The 23,102-nt window shown below is 36.6% G+C and overlaps 2 protein-coding genes across 2 annotated transcripts; one reads left to right on the forward strand and one right to left on the reverse strand.

The window, feature by feature from the left end:
* The first annotated feature begins 6 nt into the window (after nt 1-6).
* On the forward strand, nt 7-10,644 carry LOC132708178 (vanin-like protein 1). Its single transcript, XM_060680343.1, has 8 exons — nt 7-196; nt 555-662; nt 732-854; nt 1,280-1,434; nt 4,352-4,557; nt 4,629-4,828; nt 8,158-8,369; nt 9,886-10,644. Exons 1-8 carry the CDS (start codon nt 137-139, stop codon nt 10,295-10,297), a joined length of 1,476 nt encoding a protein of 491 aa, XP_060536326.1. The 5' UTR covers nt 7-136; the 3' UTR covers nt 10,298-10,644.
* A 3,172-nt stretch (nt 10,645-13,816) lies between these two features.
* LOC132708027 (clavesin-2) lies at nt 13,817-22,427 on the reverse strand. The gene is made up of 6 exons (XM_060680127.1): nt 22,279-22,427; nt 20,166-20,360; nt 17,209-17,408; nt 15,795-16,007; nt 14,430-14,546; nt 13,817-14,366 (listed from the first exon to the last, which is right to left on the reverse strand). Exons 2-6 carry the CDS (start codon nt 20,335-20,337, stop codon nt 14,112-14,114), a joined length of 957 nt encoding a protein of 318 aa, XP_060536110.1. The 5' UTR covers nt 20,338-20,360; nt 22,279-22,427; the 3' UTR covers nt 13,817-14,111.
* Between the last annotated feature and the right edge of the window lie 675 nt (nt 22,428-23,102).

Consider the following 23,102-nt stretch of genomic DNA (forward strand, 5'->3'; position numbering starts at 1 on the left):
AAAAATCGTTATCGACGGCAAACAAACCTTATCTCAAGATTTCGAACGTTTGGTTACCGAAGCTACAACGATATTTTTTAATCTCGCCTTGTCCAAATCGGCAATTTTCGCGGCACATGCAACAGGACACCCAACTATGTGGACGATCGCGACTGTCTTTGGGCTGTTGGGGGCACTTTTCAGAGTCGTCCAAGGGGTAAGTTGACAAAAAATATGATTATAACATACGCCATCCATTTGTTTATTAAACAAAATAGAATACAGATCCGTTTTTGTGGTTTTTAGATGTTTAAGCTACTATCGTTTTAAAGAAATTAAAAAAATGCCTATCCGGTAAAATTTAATGTATTTACTTAACTTGTCATGAATTTAATTCTCGCAGTGATGGTACGCGCATCATCGACCTACGCCGCCATCTTTCAATCGGTAGCTTTACTAACATCATAACCACACAATATGGTGTAATTTTAAAATAACAATCAATTTAAAACTACTTCGTAGAGAAAAACGAAATTTATTAATAGACAGTACTAAGGAGGTGTCTTCGGTTTCAGGATTACGTGGCGGCCGTAGTCGAATTTCATTCAATCATCAGCACGCAACCGAATATCACTTTGGAAGAAAACGTCAATGAATTCGTACACCAAATTGCTTCGGCCAAGGTACTACTAAAAGCACCAACTAATTTTTATAATTCGAACCGGATATGAATCAACTGTTTTGTTTTATAGATCGCAGGTGCGCAGATAATCGTATTTCCCGAATACGGTCTGACGGGTTTGGTGCAGGAGCCGGAAAACTATTCCATTCAAGTACCGCCCGTTGGAACAGTTCCTTCGGCTGATGTCGACTACGTGAGTACAACTGTCGGATAACATTTCATAAAACGAATTATCTTAATTTAACAGCAACTTGGAAATATTTTTATCTTCTTCTCGCATACATAAGCGAAATATGAAAACTGAAGATTTTCGCATTTAGAATTTAGAATTTGGTTAGTTTACATTTGGGTTCGCTTTGTTTACTAAGTGGTAATGAGGTATCGCCTTCTATTGTTTATTTATTATGAGTCAACAGAGAATTACAAAATTTTAATACACGTATTTTCCACGCTGACGTCATTTGTCAATTTTTGAATGTGTACCGCGAATATTGAACGTATTATTGAGCTAACAATAATTAAATTCGAGCAAGCAATTTTTAAAACAGTGCGGCGAAACCTCTAAATATAAGGCGCGTAAATACAAGCCTGATTGCGACCATTTTTTTGAATTTCCAGTACTTGACGAGGCTCTCGAACGCTGCCAGCGAACATTCGATCTATGTGGTGATCAATGTTCTGGAAAGGGCGAATCGGACCAGAGACGACATAAACGAAACCATCTACTACAATACGAACGTAGTGTTCGGGTCGTCTGGTGCCATAATTGCCAAGTATGTGTTATATAGTTAGTTTTCAGCTTATTTAAAGCGCCAACTTGGTATTAATCCTGGTTAAAGTTTTGGTTTTATCTTTCGGGGTTAAAGTTTGACAGAGTTAGCTTTTAACCTGTGCGTCACTGCGATCCAGAGGGTCTATTGGCCATAATTATAGAACCTTATTTTTTTATTCCTCTCTCTCGTTAGACAGCACAGCTTGAATAGCGGCTCCTTACATTCAATTGATACCCGATGCAAAGTGTAAAAAAATGTGGGAAAACATAAAATCTTCCATTGCGCATCCACTAATGGATGTTTGTGATAACATTTGTCATTGCCTCTCGTTGCTGTATTTTGTTCCTTTCCTCTCCTCTCGATCTTGCCTTCGATCAGCAGATGCAAGAAGTGGTATTTCGTATTTCGCATTATATGTCCCAGTTTGCCGTTTTAGAGTTCTCCAACCTATAGACCGTTTTTACGACATGATCCGGTATTTAACTTTGGTAATTGGCAATTCCACAATGACGTTCTACAACCGTACTTCGGTACTCCGTGCATACAAATGCTGAAACCTGACGGATTTTTCTTCATTCTTAATTTTAAATCCTGCTCTTAAAATACAACAGTCGCCTAACATCTTAAACACAGCCCTGGCTTTTGGTACACGTGCTGAAAATAATAGTCCCTTCAACAGACTCATTCCGAAGTCAAAACCATAAAAGGTTGTAAAAATTGGAGAATAGTTCACGTTGTTTGTTGGCACGTCTTAGGACCTCTTGGTTTGTTAGCTTAGCCGTCCAAGGTATTTTTAGGATTCTGCACAGTCACATCTCGAAGGCCTCCAATTTATTTGTGTCCAACCTTCTAAACTGTAAAGAAGCACTGACGAAACGTAGCACTTAACGAATCTCAAAATCGGAACAGATAAGCACCTTTCGAAATCTCGGCCTGTCGAGCCTGTTTTTTTCTGTTATTTCCTTCTCTGATGTCTATTCTTCGCAAAGCCAGATGCCCAGGCATTTAAACTTACCTGCTCTTTCTATGGGCTTTGGGTTAAATGTTATGGTGGAATTTTCAAACATATTTAGGTTTCTAAAGATAATCATAAACTTAGTTTTTTTGGCGTTGATTTTCAGGCCCATTGTTTGCTCTGTTCTCCTATCTTGTTGACTAGTTGTTGTAGGTCGTGTATGTTATTAGCAATAAAGCCTCCTGAAAAATCGCCTCCGAATACAGATTGAACAGGAACGGAGGCAGCACCCAACTCTACCGCACTTGGTGTTTCTCACTACATCTTCCAGTTTGAATCAGTAATTATTAATAACGAATTATCTGCTTTAAATTGTCTCTAGTTAACTTTTATGTGTAAGCCCATCGTTTCCTACACTTTTACGCCAGAGACAGCCACTTCAGATTTTGATAAAGATGATAATTTAAATAGGACAAGGATAATAACTTAAATAATAAATAAACACAAAAATAAAATACAATGGAAACTATTAAAAATGAAATCAGTAAAGAGAATACAATTACAAGGCAATATTACATTGCAGAAATTTGCTCATAGCGTAGAATCCTTTATTGATCAGTAAATTCTTAACGGCCCTTGTGTACGCGACCGGGGCAGATTACAAATAATAAAAAGCAGTTTATTAAAAAATCTGATAGCTGAAAAAACCAGGACCATACTTTTTTGTAAGCCAAGCGAGCATTTGCTATTTAGTCTGACGATTATCATCAGTAGAGTTCAGATTTTTCTGCACAAAAAATACTTACTGTTTTTTCCAAAGAATATGTCAAATATATTCTTTTTTCTACCATTTCTGTACTTTTATGCCCTTTATTTTTACATATATTGTTTACTGAAAATCATGGAAAGGATAGTCAAACAATTATATTATATTTACAGATTTTAGACATAAAAATAATAATACTTAATTACCTATATTACAGCATTATGATAAAAATTATTTAGTTTTGCAATCAGACCTATTATTATTAATAATTAATAATATTATTATTAATTAATTGACAATTAAATGCTGTTCTAAATTTTCTATGGTTAATTTTTGTCTTTTATCGCATAATATGCTGTTGTACTTTCGACGTTGACCGAAGTAAAGGATGCAAGATGTTCTGGTTCTAAATAATAGCATTATCAACAGTCGCATCTAATGATAAAATTTTTGAAATTTTAAGTAACTTTTGAAACCCTTCATTTTTTGTCGTTACACTATTAAATTTATCAAGATTACTTTCCTCTATTCTGCTTGGAACTTTTTTCAACAAATGTTCGCACTCTTCTATTATTGAAATTGACTCTAACAAACACATTTGTTCGGTTTCTAATTTTTTAATAAAGCCACTTAAAAAACTTAAATCAGCTTTGATATATGTCAACTGATCGATGATTCCATGCAGACACCAAATGATAATTCATTTTCGGCATTTCGAGTTCAATGATAGTTCACTCTTTTTTTAAAATGCTTGGAAAAATTCAGAAGTACATATGAGGTGTGGGGTGTGTTTCATTCAATCACAAGCACCATCAGTGATAATTTTCAGAAGAGGCTGTTAAAATCACATTAGATAAAAGCGTCAAGAAAAAGAACGAGGGCTTAACATGATTTGAAAGCTATAAATAGAAGGTCCACAATATTGCAGATACATTTCATTTTTAATCTTATCCGTTTGGAAAATCCCATACACTAATGAAAAGGTTAAAAATATGCGATTTTATGCTCGAAAGTAGAAAATAATCACTTTATGTACAACAACTAAAAATATGTACTAAAGCTTCATTTTATGCGAAATATGAATTTTTTTTATATCGTTAATCTAATTATTTCACTCTAAAACGGGTATATCCATAATATTGGATTGATATCCCTAATAATAAAAAAGATGTTTTTTACATAACTCTAATCATCAGGTACCGCAAGTTGAATCTGTATTTCGAACCTAAGCTGACGCCCGGTAACGAGACGGTCGTGTTCGATACCGATTTCGGTACATTCGGTCTCATCACGTGCAACGACATTTTGTTCCGCGACCCCGCCCAAACGGTACTCCGCAACGGCACAGTCACTGACGTCATTTTCACTGCCGCGTGGTCATCGGAACTGCCGTTTTTCACGTGTAAGTGTCCTAGTTCTAATCAACGCACACGAAATTTATTGAATTATGGGTAAATGATGGCGTGTTTACAGCGTTGCAGGTGCAAGCGGGTTACGCGGCTGCCAACGGAATCAACTTGCTGGCCGCAAACCTCAACAGGCCGTCGGGGGCCGGCAGCGGCAGCGGTATTTACAGAAGGGACGGCACCATCCTTCGTCAAGTTATCACTGGCTCCCCCTCTACCACCTTGTTGTTCGCCAACGTCGAGTCGATCGTAAAACCCAGGAATTTCGTAAGTCGTAAAAAATCTTGGCGCTTTAAGATTTTGACAGAGGTCCGGCAACGCCGTATGTTACCTTCGTTTAGATTGACGAATGCTTACCACGTTATTGACGATTTTACAATATACTTTGGAATGGCGGCAGTTTTCGTATAAGTTTCATGTTTGCGTTGTATGGTTTATAATGCTTAAAACACTAGCTTGTTTTACCAAACACGTTCACGATTCAGTTTAGAAGTTTACCAGTTTCAAGTTGATGTATTTCACTCGAGGAAACATTAAATAACAATTATCCTTATAATAGTTTTTGATATTTTATTCTTTACTATTTACAAAACGTCGGGATTCCTCCTGCATCGCTTGTTTTTGAGTCGAACTTGCTAACGTTTCGGACATCATCCTGTTGAAACTGGCTTGCATTTTACTTTGTGCCTGCTTTTATATTATTTGAGGGGCGGATGCTAAATGAGGGGCATAAACACTGTCTCTGATGACTGATTCCCATATTGGTGACGGGTGAAGATCCGAGTCGTGGTTAAGATTGTTAGGTTGCTTATAGATTTCTGTAGATTGTTGATGTCTTAAGGCTCTTTCATGCCCTTTGAACCGGTCTCGCCAATGTATTCTGTGTCGCATTGACCTTATATTTTTTTAGACATTTTGATATGTGGTCAGTGATGTTTTGAATGTAAGGAAGGCCGACAATGGCAAGTGTGGCATTACTTTCGGGCTCATTGCTATTATTATTATTATCTTTAATGTTGACATTATTAGAGAGAAGAGCAGAGGTAAGGTGTTTTAATTCTGGGTTCAATGATTTGAGCTGAGATAGTTTTGATGATTTTTGGGCCGGATGGTGGTGTGACCATGCATTAAGGTATCGGTCTGTGTGCGTAGGTTTTTTGTAAACACAATGACCCAATTTTAGGTCTGATTTTCTATTGATAAGAATATCTAAGAATGGGAGATTAAGATTATTATTAGTTTCTAATTCAATGGTAACACGTATGTTAGGATGTATAGAGTTTAAATGTCTAAGAAAATCTACTAAGGATTCTTGACCATAAGGCCAAATAACAAAATTAACATCGACGTAGGGTTTCCATAATTTTGGTTTTAGATGGAAGGTGTCGAGAGCTTTCTTCGCAAAGGCGACGTTTGTTCAAAAAATTGACCATCATAAGAAAAATATTTGTTCCAGACAAGCACTTTTTATTTAAGGTGAAAAGGTCTGATTCCAGATTCTCGGATTTTAATATCTCTGAAATGATGTTGAGAGTTTCACGAATAGGGTCTTTAGTAAAGAGGGATTCTACTTCGAAACTAACTAAAATATCTTGTGTATCTAATGTAATGATTTTTAATTGTTGATTGAAGTGAAAGGAATTAAGTACGAATCGATGAGTTTTCCCTGTAAAAGGTTTTAGTAAATAAGCTAGATAATTTACTAGAGAATATGTTGGAGAACCAATGGTGCTGACAATAGCTAGAAGGGGTAATCCTGGTTTGTCAATCTTAGGGAGCCGTACAGGCGAGGAATTTTAGAATCATGAGGGGTGACAGACTTCTTCACCGAGTCTGATAGAGAAGAAGCCTTAATAACAGATTTGAGGTTGCGTTCCATAGATGACGTAGGATTTTAAGTTGACCATATCCGTCTGTAGGAGAATCTTGAATATTTTCCTGATATTCATTTGTGTTCATTATCTGTAGAATTACGATGTCGGGATTAGATTTTGGGGCAATCCGGCATGTTATTGTTTAAACCTACCTAGGACACTTTAGCAATATATTTGCAACTTACCGACAAACCACCTTTACAATGCGATTTGTAGCCTTTTACAATATTTAATTAATCCTTTCGCTAGTTTCAGAGAAGTTCTCTAAACTCAATTGCTTGCATTCAATAATGCTTAGCCTTCTACAAAACTAAAAAAGGATTTCGTCGCAAGATGTTCTTGCGTGATTTTCGACAAACCACACCACAAAAATTGATCACAAAACCACAATTTGTTTATTGCAGATAACATAACATGTGCCAAGTTTGTTTACTACAGGGTTCGGCAAAATGATAGGTAATATTTGGGATGTTCATAAAAACCAAACTACATAAAGCAAACATTTTTTTTTAAATTAGGAACGTTATTTTTTAAAAATGATGTCTTTTAAATGACGGCCATTATTGTCGATGCACTCTTGTAGGTTCTCCCGAAAATGCATCATTACCCGATGGATCATTTCTTGGGGAATTCAGGCAATTTCTTGTCTTATTTAATTCTTCCAAAGTCCACGGACGATGTGTGAAAACTCTATATGCCAAGATCACCCCGTAAAGATACCAGTTTGTTTAGGAACATTTCTTGAAGAAGATTTAGTGAACGACGCGTTGTGTGCGATGTAGCTGGAACCGAAGATGTTCTCTTTGATCGTTCTTCAACTCGTTCATTTTTGGACGCAGGAAATTGTTAAGCATATCAAAATATCGATTTCCGTTGACTGTTACCGTTATTCCATCTTATTCGAAAAAGTAAGGACCCCACACGCCGAACTCCGAGATTGCACACCAGACGGTGACTTTTGGACTGTGAAGAGGTCGCTCATGAAGTTCCTGTAGACTATTTGCGTTCCTGTAGACTATTTGCTGACTAATAACGGAAATTTTGCTTATTTACGGCATCCGAGAGGTGAAAGTGAGCTTCATCGCAACACATGAATACAGCGCCTCTGGGAATGTTTTGAAGAATATCCCGGCATAAATTTGTACGGGTTTCAAAATCTCTTGCGCTTAATTCCTGCACTACCATCATTTTGTACGGATGCATTTGGAGTGAGTTGTGTAAAATTCTTCGAACTCTTCTATCGGGAATTCCCAAAGCAGCTGCATGCTTACGAGCTGAACGCCTTGGAGACTGTTGTACGGAAACTCTTCCTGCATTCACATTTTCCGGTGTTCTTACTGTCCTTGGTCGGCAAGAAGATTTCCGGTTAAGCGCAGAACCTGTTTCCCTGAAGTGTAAAACCCACCGACGAATTGTTCTTTCATCCGGAATCGCGCCATGCCGACCAACATCAAACTGGTTACGCTGCGTCGCTATTACAGATTCCCCATTTCTAATAAACTCCTTGACAACGAAAGCACGATGCACCCGCTCCAAGCCAAGTCGATAACTGAAAATTGCGTACACAGTGTTGCCGGTTTTACAAACCGAACAACCACTATTTGAAATCCTGCCTACCTTTTTGCCGCACCCTGCATTAGCAACGCCACCATCGCGAATATTCTGCGGTCTATGAACATTTTTTGGCCTTGTTTTACAAACGGAAAGTTGTTTTTTTCGCAGAATCCGTTCGGTTTCGGGATACTGAGAAACGAAACGACCGATGAGCTGGCCGGTCTCCAGACCCTGCGAGATTTCGATTCCTCGTCGTACACCCTCAAGTCGCCCGATTTGTCCCTAAACGGCAACAACGTGACTGAGCAGGTTTGCCGCGGTTCCTTCTGCTGCAGTTTCAACGTCGTCGTCAACCAGGCGAATTCGTCGGAATTTTACAAGTAAGTCGAGCAGAATTTATAAAATTGTTTTTTTTTTCTGAAAATAATTCAAAGATTTACACCCCCAACGGCCAGGATATTATTATGAAACACTCTGTATAATAATTTTAAAAAATAGACACACTCTTAAATATGTAAGCGATATGTATGTAAATATGTAAACCACCAAAACTGATGTTTAAATTTTTCAATCACCGGCGAAAAATTAGAATAAAGCAAGATTTATATTTTAGATATTTAATTTAAAAAAAAAATTTAACAGGGACGCCAAATTAATGAAATTCAGCTAGAAATGAGAGCTAAAATAGGAAATGTTTCATTTTGTCTTAAAATATGAACTTACGTTGTGCGAAACATACATTGAGAACAAGAATGCATCCTTTTTTTTACTTCTTAAAATAAAAATATGTGACATTGCTCTCCAATACAGACAGTAATTAATTTTGAAGTTGAAAGAGATGGCAATGATTAAGATTAATGTGGTGGCTAGTAGAACGGTGTGGCTAGTACCTAGCTACTATAAGTACGGATAAGTACCGAGGATTCTAAGAGCGATCTAGCATAGCTGAAATGCGTAACTTCTGTTAAAATTATTCAAATAAAAGAGTTAGACATAAAATGGCCTGCTGTTTATTATAAGTTCTAAGACAGGATTTTAAACGAGGGTGATCACACGCACACGATGACATACATAGTAAAGTTCGCCGACGATATACCGTTTGTACGCCATAATCCGGTATTTAACTGTGGCAATTTTTTATGAAGGCAGGCCTACCTCGCTTGGGTTTCTCTTTGTAACCCTCAATAAATAGATTCGCAATTCCACAATTACGTTCAAGAACCGTACTTCAGTATTTCGTGCATATATTTGTGTAGACTTTCTTCGATTATTATTAGTCCATGCAGTGAAATATCAATTCTTACTGTATTATTTTTCCCAAGTAAAAGCAGATATTTGACTTGATTTGACTTGACTAATTAATTCTATTGCTAAATTTCGGCGAGGTGTCGTTTCTTCTTAAACTGGGTTTCAGCTATCCCCATATTAGTTCTATCGGATTAAAATTGCAGTGATATGACGGACGGGCAATTTTGATTCCTCACTCCATGGCCAACTTGTCCATATCATACTTCTTAAGAACCTTCAATAACTGCTTCTTTTGTAGGAATTTTCAAAATTTTCTAAATTATGGTAAACCCTTAAATTGGAAATCAGTTTAAGCTTTCTAATGTGTTTTTAATAATGGGCAAATTCAACTTGAAATGAAGGTGGGCTTTGCAACAGGTGGGTCTGAAACCCATTCCGAAGTCAAAACCATAAAAGGTTGTAAAAATGGTATATCGTTGGCAAACTATATACCATACTACAATCTAATTTGTAAAGAAATAAAAAAAAGGGATCACAGAATAATAACATAAGCGTAATGTGTATTGCATAATTGTCATGTAATTGTACTTACTAACAAAAAACATTAACCAAACCGAAATTTTTTATCTATGGATTTACCGTTTGAAGGTTATTAGCGTTCAACGGCAGGAAGAATATCGGCGAACTTGATGTTAATGTGCAGCTATGCGCCCTGATAGGGTGCGAGCGAGACGACGCTGACACTTGTGGAATCAGGCGCACCTTCACCACCAAGTTTAGCCAAATCACGGTGTGGGGCAACTTCGAGAACCGCCCGGACACTTTCTTCCGGCCCACTAGTTTGAGGGGCGATTTGAGGCCAGTTTCGAACGCGACCTATCTCGAGAGTAGGGTCAACGAAACGTTGGGTATCAGTTTTAATACCAGCAAGGTGGAGAATAATGTGCTGGTATTCGGTATCATCGCTACGGGAGGGAGTTCAAGGATGAGTTTGAGTTTCGTGTTTGTAGGCGCGGTCTCCATAGCCATGCGCGCTTTAATGTTTCGTATTTTTGCGTAAGAGTTATTAATTTGATAGGATAGTTTTTTTTTTAACCGGCAAACATTTTTATAAATAAAGAAGACTTGTAGTGCAGCTGAGTGTTTTTTTCGTAAACGACCACTAATGCACCGTTCTAACTTTTTCGCTCGCGGGCTGTGCATCATACAGGGAACGTTAATACTTGCGGAAATGCGCCATCTGTTGAATAGAATTAGTATATTTAGTAGTTTACCGAACGTGTTGCCTAGTATACTTTTTCTACGACCGTCACGAAAATAACACAATTTAACCAATTAAAATAGTCTCTTTTTAACTGGGTACGTTAGACAGAGAGAGGTGTATTACTGAATATGTCATATAAACAACGGAATAAACGCAATTTTAAAACCTTATTTTGTTTATTTAACTTTTACAATTGATCATTAAGTAGTTTATTTAAAGAAAAAGACTGTCATTGGAAGAAAAACCATCCAAGGATCGAGCTTTTAAGAGGATTAAATTTTAATGATCGTATAAGCAAGAAAACCCAAGTTCTAACCTTCAATCGTACAATTGGTCTGGAAAAGCCATTAAAGTTCATGTGAACTGTATGAAAAATGTATGTGGGAAACTTTATATTACATAACATTTTTCTGTGTATTAGTTTTTGGGTACATTTTTGCAAAACAACACCAACACATTTGCTGAAATGACCGTCAAAATGCAAACCGTGCGGTAAAATATCCGAAAAGATCCGATTGCTCCCAAACCCCTGCGTTAAAATGCCCGGAAATGTCCGAAGTGGCTCGGATTGGTGGGAAACGAAACTGACGTGGTAAAGTGACGCTTCCCGCACACTAGATCGATGTAATTACGCATTTTACAGACGGGAGTAGAAAATAGTATATTATGCAACGGTTGCCGTCAACGGCATTTGACTCACGAGTTTATTTGACACGAGCGGAGCGAGTGTTTAATAAACGAGTGAGTTAAAAAGTTTACCGAATGTGTTGCATACTATACTTTTTCTACGACCGTTAGTTTTTAGGTACATTTTCGCAAAACACGAATACATTCACTGACATGACTGTCAGAATTGACGTCAAAATTCAAAGCGTGGAAAATATCTCCGATTGTTCCCAAACCCGTGCGGTAAAATCCTGGAAATGTCCGAAGTGGCTCGGATTTTTTTAGGAATCACTTGCAAATAAAACAATTTAAATATCAGGTTTAGACAAAATATGAAACAAACTGTTTCAGCGGATGGACATTGCTAATTTTATTCTTAAAACTCGTTTTTTTTTTCAGTATTAGGCTTTAACAAAATTTCGGGACTAGTAGTTAAAGACATCCAAATATGAAAAAAAAAACTTATTAAGCGATCTTATTATTTTGTTCATCAACACTACAAAGGATTCCCGATTAGCGAGAACATTGCTAATACGTACAATTTCGCGATTGGTATCGGGAGATGCGCTTAGCCTTACTGCACCGGTCTCGAATGGAACCACCCTTTAAAACATAGATGGCGCGGCAATTTTCCATTCGCAAATTAATTAACTTAAAACGTACTTCCTTGCTGGCATCTTAATAGAGGTTTTATTCACTTAGATTTAATTTAATTACGTAACCATTCTTTAATTTTATTGCTCAGACAGATTTAAACTAACCAAACCTAACTGTACCGAGAGTCCGCAAAGTGCATTTATTTAATATTTCTTATTCATGTAATTTAATGGATTCCATATTCTTTTTTGATTCTTTTGCGCCGATTGAATAAGCTCTCAGTTGTAATTTGTTAGTGTTTATGGTGCAACCTGTTATAAGTATAGAGTCAGAAATTACTGACAACTTTAAGCGAAATTAAATTACATCGGGTGAGTTGTAATATGTGCGGCTATTGAACCAGCTCTCATCTCTTGTCACAATCTACGATTTTTGTTCCTTGTTACTAATTAATTGATATCGATGCAATTTGTAAACATAACCTGTGTCACAACAACACCACAGTTACACGGTATTGTTGGTTAGCTTTGTTAATATGAATGATAATCGTTCATAGTACACATATGAAAAATAACTACTGGGCTGTGACCATGATGTTTGACAAAATATATACTCTGTGACTTGGGGTGGATGAAAGTGATCTCTTCGCGGTCACTTACGTGTTTTAAGGCAACCACAGATGCTCGGTTTTATAACACAGGCCAACTGTGCAGGCCAATTTGTGCAGTTTAACTGTACTATTGCCTGTCCCACACACACGCAGTTTTTTAGCACAGTTCTTTCTATACAGCCAACTGGGTAAATTCACACTCATTAGTTTTGGCACGGTTTTTCTATACTTAGTAAAAGAAAATTCGATTATATTGGATTGTGCTTGCCCGTGCAATAAAGAAAAAGAAAAAAAAAAGGAATGGTTGGTTCAAAGAAGCAAACGGACCAAAGATTGGTTGCTCAAAAGAAATGATTACTCCCATGTCAACTTGCTTGCTGATTTGAAACTTGAGAAGCAGGATTGGTTTAACTACCTAAGAATGGACGAGACAACCTATTTGAAATTATTGAAACTCGTTTCTCCTTTAATACAAAAGCAAGGCACATGCATGAGATAATCAATTTCATGCCATGAGCGGTTAACAGCTATTTTTTTAACCACGGCTTCCCTATTTGCTCCCGTATCAACTTCTTTGAGGTTTTCGACCAATACATCATAGGCTGCGGACTTTTTATTTGTCACTGTATTCTTTACTCTTTATTTTCCATAAACATGGTAAGCTTTTGTATACCTCAATAAATTCGCTTAAAAACTGTTAACATTCGTCATTTTGTTGCTCACTATTTTTGGATTCTAAATAAACCTGAAAACTGAACAAATCAACTGAACGAGTCCCACACACGCTCAGATTTCCAAGTTTGCACAGGCTAAATTCAAGCACGGTCTGATTTTGCTCAGGCCAGGCCAACGGCCTGCGCAGTCGGCCAGACGTTCAATAAACGCACCGATATGCCTGCAAAAACTAGGTTTCCACAGGCAGCCTGTATTAAAAAACTGAGCGTCTGTGGGGCCCTTTAGGTCGTAACTGGAACTGTTATTTTATTTAATCTAATATTTACGTCCTGGGCGGCGGCGTTTTCTGCCGCGATATATCAATTATTTCATTTGAACCTCTGCGTTTGCCCGGTCATGAGCTACACAAGGCCCAAATGACAAGTTTTGTACCATAACCATGTAAGAGATTAAATTAACATTAAATATTAGCTGCAAACATGTTCCGTTCATTTGGAAACGTTTTATTGATATTCATCGCAATTGTCGTCAACTTGAGAGCTCGGTTGGGGCTAGTCGTCCTGTTGGGCCTTTTTTTGGAGCGAACCAAATATCAATTCAGGGTCGGGGTGGGATCCAGATTCGATTAACACCCTGTATATCAACCGAATAATGATCGAGTGCTTGACTGGCTAATGTCACTATGTGTACTATCTTTAACAGATTTAAAATGTTCAGGTTTTGCAGTCGATGGAAACTAATAGGTACAATAAAAAACGAAAACCCAATAACGCGTTTATTTTCCAAAAATCAAAAATGAAACATCACAGAATAGTAAAAAGTCAGCGAATTCAAAGAAGGAAAACACGCCCGCTTATTTTACGATAACATTAACGTTTAACACTACGCAGACGTACGTCTTACGCGTATAACGATCGGTAACTTTATTCCACCAGGCGACAAACAAAAAAAAATAACATATACATATACATATATATAAAAACGCAACTTTTTAAAATTAAATTAAAGCTAGACTGGAGGTTCGTGAAGTAGAGAGAGTGGGAGTGGAGCGACAAAAGAAATTTAGTCGACAGTCAGTTTCTTGAAGCTACCATCTATACCGATGCCGAGTTCCTCGTTCATTTCCGACACCAGAGGGCAGGTCTTCTCGTCGATTTCTATGTACATGTCGTCTAATGCCAATATGGCGTCCCGTTTTTCCTTAAGGAGGGCCTTGAACTGGCGCACCATGTCCTCCATCGGCACTTCGCCTCCGTACTCTTTGGGCAATATTTTCTTGTCGATCTTCTCGTGAAGTTCTTCCACGGACTTGTACATCTGCAAGACATTTTTTTTTCGAGGTTCGTAAAGTAGGAAGCTAGGAGAGGAGGAGGCACTCACGAATATTCTGCTCCTCAGTTTGTCATTGAGCAGCGACACAGCGAATTCGATCAGCTTTATGGCGCTCGGCGATATGTTGAGGAAATGGTTGGCCTTGTGCCTCATAGGCGTGGTGTTCTGCAACGATGTAAGCCAAAAATATTAAAGCCAAGTAAGGAGATTCGCAGGAGTTCGTTCACAAATACGATCTTAAACTTTAAAAAGAAGTTAAATCTACCGGCTTGGCAACATCGCTCCGCGACCTTAAGTAAACGGTTTGCGTCTCTCAGCTCCGCCTTTCAGAAGAAAACGTGGCAACACTGTGCTACTATATTGATAGTTTTTCCTATTGTTTTCTTCAAAATTACTTGTTTTCGAGATTAAATCTGAGAGTAAGAAACTTTCTCTTTTGTTCTATTATGTTTTTTATTTGCAAACATAAACTGATATTTGTTACTTTAATGTATATGATAAATTTTAGTCGTTAAATTTCCTATTTGAGACAAGACACACACCTCCTCTCCATCTATTAAAATAAATGTTTTCTGAACACCATATTGTAAATAACGACTTACCTAGAGTGAAACATTTTTCTCATTCCTTACACTCTATAGTTAATAATCAAATTAAAAATTTTATATTATATAATCACGGATAAAACAGCAAAACAACAATTAAAAAACGTCGACAAATAATGTAGTTATTATCGGCACATCTTAATCCGACACTGCGCTTGCTATTCCAGAGTAGTAGAAAAACGTCACTTCCTCATCCACCGTCCACCGGATGAACTGTGTGTATAGGGGTGCCTCAAAAACAAGTAAGTACATAAAGTGAATTAAAGAAACGCCGCAGTGTGTTCACGAACACCTCAGTAGGTACAGGGTGCTGAAAAAATAGCTAAAGAAAAAAACTCAAAAAGAAAAAAAAAATAACATTTCATAAAACTGAAAAGGAATAAATTAAATAAGAACCATAGAAACAACATTTGTCGTTGTTGTCAAATCAGGTGTTTTTGGAGTATTTAGAATAAAAGAAACATAAAATAAATGAAACAGAAGCAAATAATTTTCCTTTACATTTATAACCCAAAATAGTTACTGCTTTCGAAATTAACGTACATAGCGTTGAACTTTATCGTAAAAAAAGACAAAAACAATTTTTTCTTATCATGTGTGCACGCTTAAAATAAGGAATAAAGTAAAACATTGCCAAAATAATGGGTGCAAAAATAATACTAATCTATTATATGTGGATTCTTTTAAGATAACAGGGGTTTTTGAGATAAATAAAAACTGTAACTTGTTTAATTTTGGAAATTTTTCCTTTCTAAGCAACTGAAAAATGAAAATTACTTTTTGTGTTGCGGAAATGTCGAACCCTTACCTGTATACACCTGAGTATGTTCCGTACGTCGGTCAGCGACCACAGCGATATGTGCGCCATCTGGAAGCCGCTCTCGTCGTTGATGTACGTGTACCCGTTGATTTGGTTGATTTCATCATCCATGAGCGCCTCGGTAACAAGACTGTGCACCTTGACCATGTGCGCGGAGGTGAATTTGTGCGGGTCGAACTTGCCAGCGCAGCTGAACAGAATCTGCGCCCATTATTTTTTTTTTAATACAGGGATCTCGAATTTGAGAACTTGCGTCTAAGGTGCAGTTATTTGCCTATTCGGTTATGCCTGTTACTGCATCAAAACACAAAGACACACACAAAGACATAAGAAATTTTGTATGTAGAGTATTAGTTCAGACACTAACGTACTAAACTAACTAAACGGACACTCCAGTGATCCGAATTGCACTATGAACCTGACATTTTCAAAAATTTTAAATGTTTGCATTCTTTTTATTCGTTTGTGAGACCCATATTTTCCGTTCCGTTCACAATGACTCCAAACAAAAGATCTCACAAAACATTAACTCACAGCAAAAAAATGTAAAATATTAAATTGTCTAGATAAATGTGTATCCTTCAAACAGCAGCAAATTTTTGCATGCGTAGGTAGACCGAGAATCCTGAAGTTGAAACTTCCTGATACAGCAAGGACGTACCATCAGATCAGCAGAGAGTAAAAGATAGCGTTGACGTGCATTGTATAAGTTATACATGTAATTAATACACGTGTACATTTACGTATTAAAAGCTAGTATGTAGTTTTATATTTTTATAACATTGGAATGATTTTAAGTTTTTATTTTTTAAATTATAGAATATTATATAGTATATGAATTAAATATATACATATGTAAATACATATACGCAACTTTGCGATTTTTAAGAAAAAAAATAATTTTACTGTATATCTAAAGAAAACCCGACAAGCAAAATTTGCGATGCATAAAAATTTTAATCTATCAGATTTTGGATTTTATTGATATATTTCTATCATGGTAGATGGTCCGCACGACACCCACAGAAACTCAAAAACACGTAAATTGGAACGAAACTTTTGAATTAAAACCAAAAAACAAACAGAACAGTTAAATTACCGATTTTTTTGTTTACCGGTATAGTTTAGCAATGGTTTTAATGGTGAATACTGAAAAATTTGTAGAAAGAAAAGAAATAAGGTCGTTCTTGCGCCAGTTGGATTTTCTATTCTGCGAAAACGGGCGTAAAGGGCGTTCTAGAAATACTTGTCATGGAAACAGTGACGTGTCCATGAACAACATGTAAAATAATTCTACCTTGAAAAGAGTGATAACGGAATGTAACCACCGTTCGTATAGGTTTGGTTAAAGCATTTTACGAATAACTAGCAGAGTCTCTATTTATTACGTAATTGGTTTTACCATTCGGCCGTGGTCCCTATCGAGTAGGGGCACCAGGTATCCAGCATCGATGATATCGGCCAGGTCCGGGTCCTCGCAGTCCAGGTTCCGGAACCACTGCGGGTAAAGTTGCCTTATGGTCAAGTAGCGTTCGAGCATCTCGCACGCGAGAGGCACGCTGAATTTTTTCGTTCGCAGGAAACGCAGCAGGAACGCAGAATCTGCGAGAAGGAGAGGGAGGGTGCATCATTCCAATTGCAATTATTTAAATTTATTCATTGACGTTAATTGGGTTAAATTTTGCAGCTAAATAGGCAAACTAAAAATTATTAAATAGGAACACTTGTTTTTATTCCTTGTATCTGACTACAAACCGACATTATTTTTTCTTCTAATTTTTCATCACCTTTATATCTCCTTGCTTTTGCATTAAACGTGCGGTGACGATCGATTTTACCTTCTGGTACTATTAGTTTGCATAATTGTTTTGTTAATAGTGTCTATTATATAGCTAGTAAGTTAGCTAGTGTCTAAAGACCTTGCCTTGCATGCGCGAGTCAAAACATGCTCTCAACCTATCCAATCTGTCATTTAAAATCCCACTTTCGACAAATCATCGTCAAAGCCGATTAAATGTTCAAAGAAAAAACATTGTAAATGTGTTGAAATAGCTGTTTATCAATAAAATGGCAAAAAATGTCACAGCTGCCTGAGGCGCATCAATTTTAATGCTCTTATGGTCTTTATATCATCTAAAAGCATTTTGATATGCCAAAAACGTTGGAGTATTAAAATGTTTGCCTCCGCTCCTCGACAAACTTAATCTTTCTAGAAAGGAATTTACTATAAAATAACAAGCTTCGTTGGTTATGGTTAAAAGTTTATTTGTTAGCAAATTTGAACTGCAGCGTTGTCAGATCGAAATAAAGTAATTATTTTGAAGTGCAAAAGACAACGAAAATTTCCAAAATTGTTTGGAACATAATTTATAGCAAACTAACCAAAATAAAAATATATTGCAAATTATTAATTTATTCGACAACTAAACTTTAACAGCCGCACGCCCGCACGTTGAGCAACAATGTGTAACATTTTACTAAAGCATGCTTGGCTCGACATCAATATTTTCACGAGTTTAATATAGGATTGCTTTTAGCACATTCATTGCGGTCCACCCCATAGATATATAGTTGGATGGACCTCTGTGGTCCGCGTGGTATATGTTACACCATGCGCCATAAATAATTGCAGGTATATTTAATTATTATAATTTCGAATTTCTAGTAAAAAAATACATGCATTTCAAAATACATGCGTTTTTAAAATTATTTTCTTTGGCGTTGAATATCTGGGCCAACGGGCACGCAAGCTTATACAGATGCGTAATATATAACGTCATTATTTTCGCGATCTGGGTTAGATATATTATACGTCCAACAATAATCAAGTTAATAACACAGAAAAAGGCGGCCCACATGTGAACCGACGTTCATCGAAACCGACGACGTGCCATTGCAAAAAAAGTAACATAACCTGCAAAATTGCGCGCGTAGCATTTAAAAACTCGCAATTAATAACCCGAAGAGTCCGACTTTCTCTCGATACCAACCCCGCCTCTGCGTACATAATATATGGAACGATACCATTTTCTCAAACAGTTTAAAATGCGCCATCGAATTTTGCAGACTCCCAATCAATACGGCCTAACGAAATATAAACGACTTCGTATTTAAGACTTAAAATATTGCCTCGACCGATTTAACCGTTTACGGCTGTTATTACACGTCGACCTGGATATGATACTGTTGTAGCTGTAATATAATATATCAATTTACCCAAGACTGTAATCGATATCGATCACAATTAGAAAATTGTGAAGTTTACAGGCTACTGTAAAACTTTTTACAAAACTTCTGGAACGAGTTCGACTCACCAAAAACCGACGCAAGAGGAATCCAGAAGTTTTGTAAGTATCATAGTAATAGTTTTTTAAGGGGGACTCTTTAAAATGGTTTCAGTCGTTTATCCTTCTCTAAACTAAGCAGTTGTCACATATTTTGACTATTTGACTATTAAATTTCATAAATTTTAATCAAAACTGCATATTATGGTTCCGGTATAGAACATATCGGGCAAAAGGAACTTTTTCTGCGGATAAGTAAATTGCTAACTCATCTAATTATCTAATAAATAAAACATATAAATATGAATTTGATTTTATCATTTCTATCACATATATTGAACTGAGGTGGCTTTTACTTGATGAAAATCCATTTATCAAAATAAATAAGAACTAAAAGTTCAGATTTTCACGAAATTATGTATTATGACATGACAATTGTTTCGACAATACCGTGTCTTTATCAAATGTTCATTTAAATCTGAACTTTTAGTTCTTATTTATTTTTCTATCACATATACCTTATCATTATCAAATAATTCTCAATAATCATTTGTAATAAATAATAAGTCAATATTATTTACCTAATAATTTGTTGGTCAGAAAAAGCAGTGTGTATTTTTTCACTTCTGACACTTTTTTTCCGACCAATAAATTATTAGGTAAACAAGACTAAAATATACTGACTTATTTTTTATTTATAAAATACACATAAATACCCATTGCACTTCTGAAAAACCATATATTGCTTTTTGTGACTAACAATTTTTATTTTAAATGTAATGTATATGTAATATACATTTTATGTGAAAAGAAGACTTAATTATTTTGAATTTCTAATTAATTCAATTCGTATGCGCCTAAGAAGTTGGATTATTACAAAGAAAATATTGTTTTATTATTAAATAATATATGTAGACGATGTTGGCAAGAATTATAGGGGTAAATATAGCAATTAAAATAACATCCCAATGGGAACACACCATTCTCCCATTTAAATGAGTAACAAACACAACTAACTAAACCTAATTTGCTAAACGAAGTATTGCCGCGGGATCTCACGCCTCTAATTACTCACCGGTACGACACTTTTTTATGTTCGGATGTTTGTTGATCCATTCCCTCATCTGTTCGAGACTCTGGTCTCGGATGTTATCATCCTCCCTCAGTTCGTCTAGGGCCCTCTTCTTTTCCGACTCCGGCAACGTCGAAACGTACTCGTCGTTGTTCGATTGACCACCCGAACCCATTGTTTATGCGAGTGCGATAAAAACTACGAAACAAACGAATCAATCAAGTCGACGCCGAAGCGTTTTGTCAGGTTTATTATAGGCGACTCGATTAGCAACGTATTAGGAGTCGATAATGAGGATCGGATGTGCGGGCGCGATTTTGATATCCAGCGAGGTCGTGCCGAACGATAAAAATCGCACGTCCGGCGAATTTCAATCGTGATAATGTCCGGAAACGTGATTAATTGGCCTTAAAACTAAAAAATTCACAACACTCCGTTCGAAAAAGTAAAAAAAAAACAGCTTAGTATAAATGATTGAAAAATCAAATCAAATTGAATGCTTGTGGTCAGATGAGCAGGCTTTTCTCATCGATGCGTTGTCTGACTTTTAGCGACGATAACTCAATTGCACGGTAATAGATGGCGTGCAAAGGGGACGTCGCACGAACCATTGCAAGTTTCCGCGACTTTGTCAGGTGGTACTCTATCGTTAAGAAGGAATTGAGTCCGAACTAACCAAAAACTGGTTCTTTCCCCAGCTAAACAGATTTGCCGTAATCGAAAATAAAATAATTGTTGCAGCTTTTGATTGTTTCTTTCCTTCTCTCCTTCTAAAAGATACAGCGTTTGGCCGGAAATAGCTTTTTGTTAAAGGACTAAACTGCCAAACAAATCAAAACCGCGGTATAAATTAAAAAGAAAAACGAATATCACAGAACCAAGACGATCCTAACCATTTTTTTAGACTGTAAATTCAAACCAAACACTAAAATATAATTTCGATTAAAAAAACAAACAAACAGAAACACCTGTCACTGTGTGATATGTGCTTTAAATTCACACTTAAACAAATATATTTAATATATGTATATAATGTGGAATGACATTCTGTGGACTGTATTACTGTAGAAAATTTTGCAGTTGCCGTTTATTGAATGCATAATTTTTCGACCACCAATTTTCGGTGGCTTAGACACGGTACGTTTCAATGTTAAGGTTGTGAAAGTGACGCCGGCACCGAAGAAAGTAAAATGCTTTCTTCTTCTTTCGCCTCGCGCACAACCGGTACCAATTCGACCCACATTTGAAGCGCGTTTATTTACGGAGGTCGACAGCGGCGCCCGAAGATTACCTGCAATATTTTTTATTTCATTTCGAAAATGCGGTCGCATGTGTCCGAAAATTACGCGATTTGGCAACGTCGCCAGACTATGGAAAATGTAAACGATTTCATTACGACCCGCTTATAATTTTGGATTCGTTCGTTGTTTGATTGCTCCTCGGCAGGCAAATCAGCTCTAAAAGTAGAGATAAAACCAACAAAAAGTGAGACACATAAAATACGCTATTCAAGCGATTCGACGAGGAAGTGTTAATACGTAGATAATATCATCGAGTAATAACAAAATTATATCAACTCTATCTTGTTTTCCGGTTAGATAACAAAAACTTCAAAAATATTAGCTTTTAATTTCCCCCTCAGCTATACGATATTAAAGTCATCCTCCGCATCAATAATATAAACATTATTAATAAGAAAATAAAAATTATTATTAATCACGCTCCCTAGTTAAATTTGAATTTCTAACTGCCGTAGCATGTGTTTTTGAACTTCATTTGTGACAATTTAAAAATTCCAATTAATCGTTTTCACAGATTTTAATAATTCAATGGATTCCTTATTGCAATTCTTTTATTTTATTGATAAAAAATTTAATTAATTTGTTTCTGCTTGCTGGTAGAAAATCATAAAAAAGACGTAAAATTTTCAACTATTGCAATATTTCGTGATCCCAATATGTTCGCTATGAATAATTAAACGAAGTTTAGTTATTCAGTCCATCTTTTTGGACAGTAAAATGTGTAGTAACGATCTGTTGTCTGCGCATACTACTGCGATTTCCTGTCGCGCAGCGACCAAAGGCGCTAGAACCGAGCAAATATCAACAGCGCTTACCTTTTCGGCGGACTGGACGCTAGTATATCGCGTATATCGGCGATCACCGATGCTAACCGCCACACCTCGAACGCCGCGAACGTTGCACTGAGTCGGTTGCGCGGATTCCACGCGAAACGTTAACTTTCTCCTAACCTACTTTTGCGCCCCGAAAGAAATTTTTAATGAGATTCCGCTAAACATCGCCGCGCATGGCCTGCTGACTGCCGATGCGCTCTTTCCTCCCGTATATTGCCCAACAACACAAAGAAAACGTTATTCGCTTTTTTTCGACCAACTGCGTCGTCGCGCGTTCTCTCGCATCATTTTTTGGCGATAGCGGATGTCGCCGACCGAAATGTTAAATCTAATTTCGCAACTGTGATGGACGTGCACGGTACATGTTTCAATTTGCTTTAAATGTTTTTAAAGCGATTTTCGCGATAATTTTATTAGTGAATTTTTGGCAACATTTCAATTTCGGTAAAATTTCTAAAATGCTTCAATGAGAATTTTTTAAATGTTGGTAAAAACAAAACAAACAAAACGAAACAAAGAATGAGTGCAAGGAAATGGAGTAAATTCTATTTTAATTCTTCTCAACAAGTACAGCAAAAAATCCAAAATTTTGAACTGATGTTTCGATTTATTAAGGCGATTTGTTTAAATTGCCCTAATTACAATTTAACGATACGGTGCAATTAGTTTAGTTTTATCAAAATGCTAAGGGGGTAAAAACTAAGAAAAAATATTTCCCAATTAAAACATAAAGAGCTTTTTAAAAAAATTGTGTTCTTGTAGGCCTCTACAATTTATTTTCCTAATTTGCCCAATAACAATAAAAA

Source organism: Cylas formicarius, unplaced genomic scaffold (genome assembly GCF_029955315.1).
Source record: "Cylas formicarius isolate icCylForm1 unplaced genomic scaffold, icCylForm1.1 PGA_scaffold_10__41_contigs__length_53128322, whole genome shotgun sequence".
NCBI classification, from domain to species: domain Eukaryota; kingdom Metazoa; phylum Arthropoda; class Insecta; order Coleoptera; family Brentidae; genus Cylas; species Cylas formicarius.